At 29.3% G+C, this 12,670-nt stretch overlaps 1 protein-coding gene across 1 annotated transcript; it reads right to left on the reverse strand.

The window, feature by feature from the left end:
• Window positions 1–7,125: 7,125 nt before the first annotated feature.
• LOC127288258 (uncharacterized) lies at window positions 7,126–11,516 on the reverse strand. Its single transcript, XM_051315614.1, has 3 exons — window positions 11,188–11,516; window positions 9,767–10,046; window positions 7,126–8,145 (listed from the first exon to the last, which is right to left on the reverse strand). The coding sequence occupies exons 1-3, from the start codon at window positions 11,499–11,501 to the stop codon at window positions 7,690–7,692; spliced, it is 1,050 nt and encodes a 349-aa protein (XP_051171571.1). The 5' UTR covers window positions 11,502–11,516; the 3' UTR covers window positions 7,126–7,689.
• Between the last annotated feature and the right edge of the window lie 1,154 nt (window positions 11,517–12,670).

A 12,670-nucleotide genomic window follows, 5' to 3' on the forward strand; every position in this document is an offset into this window, starting at 1 on the left:
AAACTAGCTGAAGTTGCTGAAGTTGGAAACGTTTAAAAAATAAAAAAAATTAGAAAAGTAACATTTCAAAATCTTCAATATTTTAATACATTTTTCGACCCTACTTTAAAATCAAAAGTGGATAAAATGGAAATTAGCGCACATTTCAGGCAGTTTAAGAGTGTCTGTTTAACCCTACTTTACTTCTAGAAAAGTAGGCTTTTAATTTTGCCTCGGGAATGCTCGGAAAGAATAAACTGCGTTAACATTTTTTTTACTTTTTTACGTTTCACAAAATTTTACGAAATTTTTTTTGCTTATTTTAATCAAAGTTACTTGTAATAATACACGGAGAAACTTTAGTTTATAAAATTTGATATTATAATACTAAATTTTACAAAAAGCCAATAGTAAACGAGGATATAGCGTTCCCTTTGTGAAAATTACTATTTAAATATTATACTGAGTGAGTGTTCTTCATTTGGAAAGAGTCATATAATAATTAAGGATTTATATTTCTAAACAGTAGGAAATTTTAATAAAAAAAATAGGAAACTGAAGTTGGTGAATCGTTGAAAACGAGCTTTATAAATATATTAATAACTGAAAAAGAATTACGAAATTTACAAAAACTATGGTAAATATCCATCCCGTGTAAAAATAAAATTACTATAGTGTTTTGGGAATATTGACATAAAAGTTAAAAAGCCCTCCACAATAATAGAAAAAAATTACTACTACATACTAAATTTTACCATAGTCGACATTAAATGTTCCAAGTTGCACCTTCAAATGTCACAGTAAACATATTATATATACTCACACATATTACATATTCTTGAGGAACGCACGCTTTTAATACAATACTAATACAAAGAACTTCTTCTAATAATACACACATTCACATAATCGTCGCAATACATGCTTGAGAAAAAAGGGAAGTTCTTTATATATTAAACAACAAAAAGTATTGCCGCTTGCGAGAGAATTTCTACAAATATATGTTATATACCTGTGTAAATCTAATTTAATATTTTAAATTTATTTAAATTTATTAATTAAAATATAAATTATTAATATAAATAAAGTAAAATTTAAATTAAATTCTCAAAATTAAATATTATTCAGTAAATTTCATTTTGTGTTTCCTTCACTGTTTAACTTTTTAATAATTTTAATTAAAAATTTTAACAATAATTCAAAAAATTTAGATTTTTTAAAAAGTTATTATTTTAAATAAATATAATAAAAAATTCTAAGAATTACTTTTTTACAATGATTACTTGATATATGTATGCTTTTTTAAAACTATTTTTTGTTTTGATTTTTTATTAAAATTTTTCAATATTTGATTTTCAGAAATTTTTATGAAACACTTAAAATAAATAAATTATTTTCAATAAAACACAAAATAATAATAAACACATATTTAAAAATAATTTTTTTATATGAAATTATACATTTGATTTAATTATTATTTAAATTAATCTAATTTTTTAAATCTAAATATTGAATAAAATGTTCAAAATAGTCATTTCTCATATTTGCAAACTATATACTTAATACATACATATTGATAATATTACTATTAGGTGATGAAACCCAATCGGTTATACTCGGCAATAACCGGATATTTTTCGTACATCATCGGTAAAGTTCGACCAATCGAATGCTACTAAGAAATAAAATTCCTATTTTCAATGGGAATATTTTCAAAAAACAATTTTAGATGTTACAATAACCAATTTTAAGATGAGCAATATTTATAGCACCTCTGCCTCTTTCCAATAAAAATAGTAATATTTTTAAAACAGAGTGTAATATGTGAAATTTCAACTTTTACTTTTAATAATTATTCTAGTCAAAATTCTTTTTGTGAATATCTCTTTTTCCTAATTTACAATTCATATAGCTTTTATTAATCATTCCAACTCCTTTTTGTAATTATTAATAATATACTATACTTTTAAATGATACCGATAAATGTATTTTGTAATACAGTAATAGAAAATAATGTCATTTTTATCACTTCATCCTCTCTTACTATTGGTTTTTTGTAAAAATAATTATTATAATGTCAAATTTTACAAACTAAAGTTTCTCCGTGTACCCCATTATTACTGGTAATATTACCTAGATATAACTTGTAATATTATCATGTGGCGGACATTTTATTTTTACTGTAATATTAAGAATATTTCATGTAATATTACTGATATTAAGGTAATATTACTTGCTGATTGGGTACTTTTTTATTTTTTCGTTTTTTAAATGTTGCTGATTTCAGTCTTATAATCCAAGTTCTGTAAAAAACACTCAATAGAACACTTTTAAAAAACATTTCAGGACTTAATTGAAGAAGAAAAAAAGAAGAAGAAAATTGAAAAATTGAGGAATTTGTTTGGAGGGAGACCAGCACCAAAAAAAAAATATAAAAAAAACAATGACGATGATTACGATCCAAGAAATGATTGTCAATAAAAAAGTTTTAAATTTAAATTTATAAATAATAATAATAATAATAATAAACAGTTACTTGCTTTATTGACTTTTGAACCTTTTAACCTGCCATTTTTTTATTATTTGTTAAAAAGTCTTTATGTAACTTTTAACCCTTTCGTGCCTCCGGTACATATATGTACCACTAACAAAATTTGATGTAAATCTTACAAATTTAACCCAATCAGTAATTCCAATGGATAGTTTTATTGACAATCGTTATTACTATATGTTAAAAAATAGAAAACAGTATAATACAGTTATAATTATTTTAAACAATAGGTACAACATTGATAAAAAATTAACAAAAGTTATATATCAATAATGTTAAGTCATTCATTTAGGCTTCATCCGTTTTTAACAACACATTGACTTTTAATATTTTCGAGGTCGCTGATTACGAAACTGGAGTCAGATTTTCAAAATGCAAAATGGCGGATCCAATATGGCGGTCGAATATCCAAAATTTTATCTGTTCTCTTCAAATTCGTCACTCGGGGGTTTTTGGGGTCGCTGATTACGAATCTGAAGTCAGATTTTCAAAATTCAAAATGGCGGATAAATTTCAAAATTTCACCGATTTCCCTTAAAACTCATCAATCGGGGGTTATTAAAATTATTATTTTATTAAACTAATTATATTGAAATTATTAATTTTATTTTAATCACCATCTTAAAATTATATTTAATTAATTTCTTACATATTACAAATTTTTGTATTTTGTTATATGTAAAGCTTACATCGATTTTGAAAATTCGCGCGATTCACATGATAATGAAATTCATCCACCTTGTTAAAATAGGGTTCTTGGCGAAGGTTCACTGTAAAAAAAACCTAACGCGCCTTATTCGGAACCTCTTAGGTGGTGTGGAAGACCGTCACCGCTGCAAACAATTGATTTGAAAGTGAGAAAAATTTAAGAATTTCTAAAAATTTTTTGAACAAACTCGATCCGTCATTTTGAATTTTGAAAATCTGACTGCAGATTCGTAATCAGCGACCTTAAAAACCCCCGAGTGATGAGTTTTAAGGGGAACAGATAAAATATTGAAAATTTGTCCGCCATATTGGATCCGCCATTTTGAATTTTGAAAATCTGACTTCAGATTCGTAATCAGCAACCCCAAAAACCCCCGAGTGATGAGTTTTAAGGGGAACAGATAAAATTTTGAAAATTTGTCCGCCATATTGGATCCGCCATTTTGAATTTTGAAAATCTGACTTCAGATTCGTAATCAGCGACCTCAAAAACCCCCGAGTGATAAGTTTTAAGGGAAACCGGTGAAATTTTGAAAATTAGTCCGCCATATTGGATCCGCCATTTTGAATTTTGAAAATCTGACTTCAGATTCGTAATCAGCGACCCCAAAAACCCCCGAGTGATGAGTTTTAAGGGGAACAGATAAAATTTTGAAAATTTGTTCGCCATATTGGATCCGCCATTTTGAATTTTGAAAATCTGACTTCAGATTCGTAATCAGCGACCTCAAAAACCCCCGAGTGATAAATTAGTCCGCCATATTGGATCCGCCATTTTGAATTTTGAAAATCTGACTTCAGATTCGTAATCAGCAACCCCAAAAACCCCCGAGTGATGAGTTTTAAGGGGAACAGATAAAATTTTGAAAATTTTTCCGCCATATTGGATCCGCCATTTTGAATTTTCAAAATCTGACTTCAAATTCGAAATCAGCGACCCCAAAAACCCCTGAGTGATGAGTTTTAAGGAAAACAGATACAATTTTGAAAATTTGTCCGCCATATTGGATCCGTCATTTTGAATTTTGAAAATCTGACTTCAGATTCGTAATCAGCGACCCCAAAAACCCCCGAGTGATGAGTTTTAAGGCAAACAGATAAAATTTTGAAAATTTGTCCGCCATATTGGATCCGCCATTTTGAATTTTGAAAATCTGACTTCAGATTCGTAATCAGCGACCTCAAAAACCCCCGAGTGATAAGTTTTAAGGGAAACCGGTGAAATTTTGAAAATTAGTCCGCCATATTGGATCCGCCATTTTGAATTTTGAAAATCTGACTTCAGATTCGTAATCAGCGACCCCAAAAACCCCCGAGTGATGACTATTAAGGGGAACAGATAAAATTTTGAAAATTTTTCCGCCATATTGGATCCGCCATTTTGAATTTTCAAAATCTGACTTCAAATTCGAAATCAGCGACCCCAAAAACCCCTGAGTGATGAGTTTTAAGGAAAACAGATAAAATTTTGAAAATTTTTTCGCCATATTGGATCCGCCATTTTGAATTTTCAAAATCTGACTTCAAATTCGAAATCAGCGACCCCATAAACCCCCGAGTGACGAGTTTCAACAAAATCTATAAGCTAGGTTGCCCGGGGGCACGAAAGGGTTAAAGTATTATGAACAACTTGGAGAATTTTTAAAAACGAATCAATGACCTATTATTGAATCTTTTATTGTAAAATATTACGAAGTTATTGATGTTAAAAATCAATCTGCAAACGCCCAAAAATAAGACTTAACGCCTTTAAAATTATTATTAAGTATATTCATTTTATGAACACAAAAGTTCATTCTTTAACTTGGCAGTGGTTTTTAAATTAAGTTTTATTAAAAAGCACAATTAAAAATAAAAACAATAAATTAAACATTTACAATTTTTTTTATGTTTTTCTAAACATTTTTTCAAAGTTAAAATACAGTCGATTAGTTGGACTCAAAAAAATGACTGCTCTAGAAAGAGAGAGAAAATAAATATAATAATAAGAATGAAAAGAGCAGAAGATAATTTAAGCAATAGTGTAATTATGGTTCCGTGTAATATACGCATGAAATATGCAGGGTGATTTGAAACAACTAATAAGTAAATAATTTTCTGACAGAAAAAATTATTTTAAAAATTGAAATTCAATGATAATGGTACACAATAATTTTAAGTAGTAATAGAAATCGCAATATTTCTAATTAGAATAATATAGGGATTTTTTTTAAGAATTATGAATAACTGTAGAATAAAAAATCTGTTTTAAACATATACTTCTCACTCTCTTTATTTATTGTATTTCTATTCTAGAATAATTTTTATAAAATAGAAATTTTAGATTTTTTCAAAATTAAATTGATAAATGAAAATAATTTATAAACGTTTTTTGAATTTTTTGAGGGTCATTCCGTAGTAATAAAACCCTTTTTTCCATATTTGTATTTTTTCGGCCACTAATTTGTTTCATTCATAGCAAAGTACATAATTACCAAGTTTCATAACGATTCGTTAATTTGTTTAGAAGTTATACGGGTTTTTAGGGTTTTTTTGGGGTCATTCCATAATGATTATAAACTTTTTTCTAAATTTCTATTTTTTCCGCCTTTAAATCGTGTCATTCAAGACAAAGAACATAATTACCAAATTTCATAACGATCCGTTAATTTTTTCAAAAGTTATAACTGTTTTTTGGATTTTTTTGGGTCATTCCGTAATAATAATAAACTTTTGTTTCTAAATTTTGTATTTTTACACCTTTAAATAGTGTCATTCATCGCGAATAACATAAGTACCAAGTTATATAACGATCCGTTAATTTTTTCAGAAGTTATAACTGTTTTTTGAATTTTTTAGGTGGCATTCCATAATAATTGTACACTATTTCCCTAAATTTGTATGTTTTCTGACATTTAATGGTTTCATTCAAAGCAAAGAACATAATTACGAAGTTTCATAATAATCTGTTAATTATTCTAGAAGTTATAACGGTTTTTTGGATTTTTTTTGGGTCATTCCGTAATAATTAAAAACTTTTTTCTTAAAATTGTATTTTTCCACCTTGAATTACTGTTATTCATCGCAAATAACATAATTACCAAGTTTCCTAACGATCCGTTAATGTCTTCAAAATTTATAACCGTTTTTTGGATTTTTTTGGGGTCATTCCATACTAACTATAATACTTTTTTTCCTAAATTTCTATTTTTTTCGCCTTTGAAGGCTACCTTCTTCTGATCCAGTAAAATTTACCTAATTAATAGTGAACAAAAATCAAATTAGTAAAATTTAACAAATTAATAGTAGAAAAAATCAAATTATAGTAAAATTTAACTAATTCAAAAGGAAAAAGTAAGTCACTACTTCAAATTTGAAGACTATACAGAGAGAGTAATACAATCTACAACTTCACAATGAATGAAGTCGGCCCTGTAACAAGTGGGACGTGTGGGACCCCGCGGAGAGGAGGTAAAAATCTGCAAAGATTATGTGTCTACAATTTTTAGTTGCACTTCAATCCCAGTTGGTGGCGTGTTCATCGAGATAAAAGAGTGAGAAGGATAAGTGAATAAGTTTGCTTTACTACACATAAAAGTCAAAAAAAGAAAAACTAAATATCCAAATCGAAAATTCATATTTCGATATTGATATATTTCACTTATTTTTAGGACAAATTTTAAGTATAATGTATTTCCAATTCAAAATTTAATTTTATGATTTAAGGGGAGGCACCACCCCCAATTTTGACCCACTTAAATTTAAATTATTAAATGAGGTTATATTTTTTTTCTTGCATCATTTGGGTCATAAAAACATATAAAGTGGTCAAAAAAAGAAAATTTTTGACCATTTTAGAATTTTTATTTTTTGAAAAAATTAATATTTTTGAAAATCCATGCGAGAGATTCTGACAAATCATTAAAAAAGCGTGGAAAAAATTTGACGATGAAAAATACTTAAAATTGTGAAAGAAGATACATATTTAATCGGAGAGTGCAATGGTGTTTTAACTTATATTTTTCGCTCTTTTTTTGAAAAAATTAAAATTTTTGAAAATCCATGCGAGAAATTCTTAAGAATCATTAAAAAAGCGTGGAAAAATAGTCAAAATTGTAAAAAAAAGATAGATATTTAAAATATTAATTTTTTTAAGACTTTAATTTCTAAAATGGTCATAAATTAAAATTTCATTTTTTGGACTATTCTGTATGTTTTTAAGATCCAAATGATGCAAGAAAAAAATAGAACCTCGTTTAATAATGTAAATTAAAGTGGGTCAAAATTGGGGGTGATGCCTCCCCTTAATGAAAAATAAAAAATACATTATTGCACTGGATTTCTTTTTTTCAAATTGCAGATATATATCTTCTTTGTCCTAAAAAACAGTTAACAATAAATTCAAAACTATTAAATTGAAATTTTAAATAAATTATTAATTATAACGCTCAGAAAAACTTGTGACTCTAAAATTATAAAAACTGTTCGAAATTTCCACCATTTTGCTCAATGCAACACATCGCGCGTCGGATAACGCTTTGTGTTGAATGGCGCAACATTTCAGGGGTGATTGTAGCAAAACCATCGAGAATTCGATTACGCAATTGTTCGATGGTCTCAATTTCCACCCGGTACACATAATCCTTTACTTGTCCCCAGACATGAAAATCTAAAACATTCAAGTCTGGGGACCGCGGAGGCCACTCTCGCTCAGCACCCAAAGCGATTATGCGATCACCAAATATTACACGGATTCTGTTAAGAACTTCCTCCGGCCTATGAGGTGGAGCACCATCTTGTTGATGATAGATTCTATTAATCTGCTCTTGCGTAAGTCCAGCCTCTGTCAACAATCTAGGCAACTCGTTGGTGATAAAATTGGCATAAATATCACGATTTAAATGGCCATCAAAAAAGAAAGGACCAATCTGTAAATTAAAAATTTCAATTTAAAAATTTATGCTTAAATCTTGAGTTTTAAGATTTAAAACATAAGTTCTAAGACTTAAGAATTTAAGCTTTATGCTGAAGTTTTACATCTTATTGCTTCCTCATGGAGGAAGCATTGTAATACCAAAATTTTTCGAACTTGATTATTTTATGTATCTTTATGTTTTTCGACCTCAGGAATCCAAAAATGACATTTTTAAAAAATGTCGTTCCGTGTGTGTGTATATATACACTACATTGTCTTAAATATCTCGAATACTATAAGAGCTAAAGGGATGCATGTTTTTTAAATTGTAGGTCTCACTGGCGGACAAATAATGAGAGTAGTTTGATCAATATGAATAAAGTTTAACTATTATTTTTTTGCATTTTAAAAATTTTGAACAATTGTTTTTTGACCATAACTTTAAAAAAATGTTAAGACACCTATTAATATTTTTCTTTAATTTGGTAGAATTTCTGCAGACGCATCTTTTGAGCCATTGGCGAACATTCTACTGATATTCTATCGAAAGTTATTCAATTTTTAAAAATCAAAGAAAATAGTTTTTGCCCATAACTTAAAAAAAATTTATTGATACCAACATATATTTGTTCCTAGTTTTGTAGAGTTTATCAAGACGCATCTTTTGACCTATTAGCGAATATCCTACTGTTATTTTATCCAGAGTTATTAACATTTAGAAATTAAAATTTTTAGAAAAACCTGCCTTTTTGCCTTATTTATAAAAAAATATTTATGTATCTTTAAAATAATTATGAACAACTTAGAGAATATTTAAAAACGAATCAATTGACCTATTATTGAACCTTTTATTGGGAAATATTACTAATTTATTGATATTAAAAATCTACCTCTGCAAATACCCAAAAATACACTTTAACACCTTCTTAAAATTATAATCATACCAAGTAAGTTACCATAAATTGATCACAAAAAATCTCCATGGGGAAGCAAAGTGTTCATTTTATGAACACAAAAAATTCATACTTTAACTTAGCAGCGGTTTTTTAAAATCTTGTGCTTAAGTCTAAAAATTTTTTTTTAATTTAAATTTTAAAGCTTATACTTAAAACTTCAGTTTTAAGATTTAAAACTTTAGTCTTAAGACTTAAGAACTTAAACTTTATGCTGAAGTTCTAAGTCTTATTTTAAAATCTAATGCATAAATCTAAAAAAAGTTAAACTTTAATTTTACGACTTACGCTTAAATTTTACGTTTTAAGATTTAGAACATAAGTCCTAAGACTTAAAAACTTATGCTTTATGTTAAAGTTTTAAGAATTATGTTCAACTCTTATTCTTAATTCTGAAAAACTTAACAAATTTTAAAATTTTACTTTTAAAATTTATGCTTAAAACTTAAGTCCTAAGACTTAACACCTTAAGTTTTATGCTGAAGCTTTAAGATTTATGTTAAAATCTTACGCTTAAGTCTAAAATTTTTACTAAAAATTTCAGTTTTAATTTTAAAACTTATGCTTAAATTTTGAATTTTACTATTTAAAACATAAGTCCTAAGACTTAAGAACTTGAGCGTTATGTTGAAGTTTTAACCCTTATGTTAAAATCTTATGCATAAATCTGAAAATACTTACAAGGAGATCTCCTACAACACCACACCAAACATTTAGGGACATTCTCCTCTGGTGTCGGCAACGTATCGCGAGATGTGGATTTTCGTGCCTCCACTCGTGGTTGTTATGATAATTGAAAGTTCCACTTCTCGGGAACGTCGCCTCATCCGTGTAGAGGATCCTGTCCCTAAATGTCGGGTCCTGCTCGTGTTGAGCGACGAGCCACCGGCAAAATGCCATTCTCCTCTCGTTGTCACCTTCATGGAGGGCTTGTACTTGGCGGTAATGGTAAGCGTGTAAACTGTTAAAGGAACCAAGGATGTTAAAGGAAATTAAGGACATTAAGTCAATTCCATAACATTTCCACTTTTTCCAACCTACTTTCCAATTTCTACTTTTTACATGACACTCTCTACTTCACATCCTACTTTACACTTTACTCTATCTATTTCTCATATTTTACAGCCTACTCTACACTTTTCGCATCCCACTTTCTACTTCTCACTCTTACATCCCATTTTCCACGAATTATTTTTCATATCCCACTATCTATTTCTCATATTTCACATCCTACTCTACACTTTTCACATCCCTCTTTCTACTTCCCATTCTTACACCCCATTTTCTACGTATCTCTTTTCATATGCCACTATCTATTTCTCATATTTCACTTCCTACTCTACACTTTCACTTCCCACTTCTCATTCTTACATCCCATTTACAACGTATCACTTTTCATATCCCACTATCTATTTCTCATATTTCACATCCTACTATACACTTTTCGCATCCCACTTTCTACTTCTCACTCTTACATCCCATTTTCCACGAATTATTTTTCATATCCCACTATCTACTTTTCTTATATCACATCCTACTCTACACTATTCACATCCCTCTTTCTACTTCCCATTCTTACACCCCATTTTCCACGTATCCCTTTTCATATGCCACTATCTATTTCTCATATTTCACTTTCTACTCTACACTTTTCACTTCCTACTTTCTACTTCTCATTCTTACATCCCATTTTCCATGTATCACTTTTCATATGCCACTATCTATTTCTCATATTTCACATCCTACTCTACACTTTCTACATCCCACTTTGAATTTGGGAATTAAAAACAGGAAACATTACGGAATTTACTTTCTGGATAGATGGATAAGGGTGCAGTCCTATGACGGCGAGAAAGCAGAGTGCAAAACTGAAAACCATGAGTGCAAAAGAGATGAAAAGATCTCGCTATCCTTATTACTCTCATGATTCTCAACTTTGCATTCTGTATTCGAGCCGTCATGGGACTGCATCCTAAAAAAGAATGCGACAATGAATGGATTAATGAGTAATGAATAAGAGAAATGCACAATTAGATGATTGTATGAGAGGATGAAAAAAGAAAGAAGGAAAGCGTTTAACACGTTTAACATGAAAATATTACCCGTCGCCTCTTAAGATCTGTTGTACAGTCCAGTAACTGAGCTGAAGGGCACGCACCATTTGCCTTATGCTGTGCGTCGGGTGTTGATGGATATATTGGAGAATCCTCTCCTCATTCGCTGGGTTTCTCGCCCTCCTAGGTGCACCCGCCCTGTTTCTATTATCAGGAACCAAATTACCATTCTCATTTCCTCGTTGGATGACTCTGAGAATGGTATTATGGTTTGGTCGAAGTGCAGGGTGCCTCTGCCTAAATGCGGCAGCTGCTTGGTGAGCATTATACCCGTGTTCGCCGTACAACATTACCATCTCCATATAATGTCGTGCAGTATATTCACCCATTTTATATTATAAATCTGTAATGTAGACGTTGTGTCGTAATCATCTTTACACAAAATAAATGAAATTTTCTTTCTAAATTAAAAAATGAATTCTTTTATATCATTATTCGCACACTTCAGGTATCAACGATATTTGGTTAAGAAATAATTACATAATAATTTATTATTTTTAACTAATATCACAATTAAAAATCAAGTAAAAATCACGAAAATGTTTATTTAATTAAATTCAGAGACCCCAAAAACTTTTATATACTAAGTTTCATAAAATTTTGTCGACCAGAATTTGTTAGACATTTTGAGATTATAGTATCAATTTTTTCTGTAACAGTAAAAGGGTTAAAAAACGTGAAAAGAAGCAATATAAAATTAAAAGAAGAAAATTTAAATGAAAAATGAAAAGTTAAATTAATTAAAAACCAATCAAATTTACCTAAAAAAATAATTTATATACAAAATAATTAAAAAAAAGATTCAATAAGGTTTACTCTAAAACTTTTTGTGAAATAGTATTTTTGCTGACAGGCATGAAATGAAAAAGTAATTTGAAAAAATGCATAAATTAAAAAAAAATTATTTATAAATAACATAACCAGACAAAAAAAGTGTCTTGATCTGAGTTCGAGACATATACAGGGTGATCGGAAAATCGTAGCCGAAAAGTGGTCCAGGTGATGAGGGCATGTACAGAGGGGGAATGTTTTTCGGTTTGGAAAAATAGCTCATAGTTCTCAAAAAAATTAAAATTTCCAAAAACAACAATGGTTGCTATGCTATGGTGATGGTTGCTACGGAAATAGTTCCTATAGTAATGGTTTGCATGGAATCGGTTGCCATGGAAACGGTTGCCATGGAAACAGTTGTCATGGTAAGTCCTATAACACTTTCTACCTTTGGTCCTAGAATTGATCATGAACTCGGTCTAATCTTCGTCCTAAAACTTATCCTAAAAAACTTTTTACATTTCGCCTTGAAACTGCTCCTAAAACACTTTCTACACTTCGTCCTGAAACGGTTGCTATAGTGCCAGAAAGTGTTTTAGGATCAGTTTTAGGACGAAGATGAGACTGAGTTTTAGGATCAATTCTAGGACCAAAGGTAGAAAGTGATATAGGAGCAGTTTCAGGACGAAATCTAAAAAGG

The sequence above is a fragment of the Leptopilina boulardi genome, unplaced genomic scaffold (assembly GCF_019393585.1).
Source record: "Leptopilina boulardi isolate dan_hultmark-lab unplaced genomic scaffold, ZJU_Lbou_2.1 LbouV2_382, whole genome shotgun sequence".
Taxonomy (NCBI): Eukaryota; Metazoa; Arthropoda; class Insecta; order Hymenoptera; family Figitidae; genus Leptopilina; species Leptopilina boulardi.

Excerpts from the sequence above, each read along its gene's own strand:
- LOC127288258 (XM_051315614.1), bottom strand. The coding sequence starts at position 11,501 with ATGGAGATGGTAATGTTGTACGGCGAACACGGGTATAATGCTCACCAA. Across the intron at positions 10,047-11,187 it reads CAGATCTTAAGAGGCGACGG|TTTACACGCTTACCATTACC; the intron begins GTAATATTTTCA and ends TTCCTTTAACAG. Across the intron at positions 8,146-9,766 it reads GTGTTGTAGGAGATCTCCTT|ATTGGTCCTTTCTTTTTTGA; the intron begins GTAAGTATTTTC and ends TTTAATTTACAG.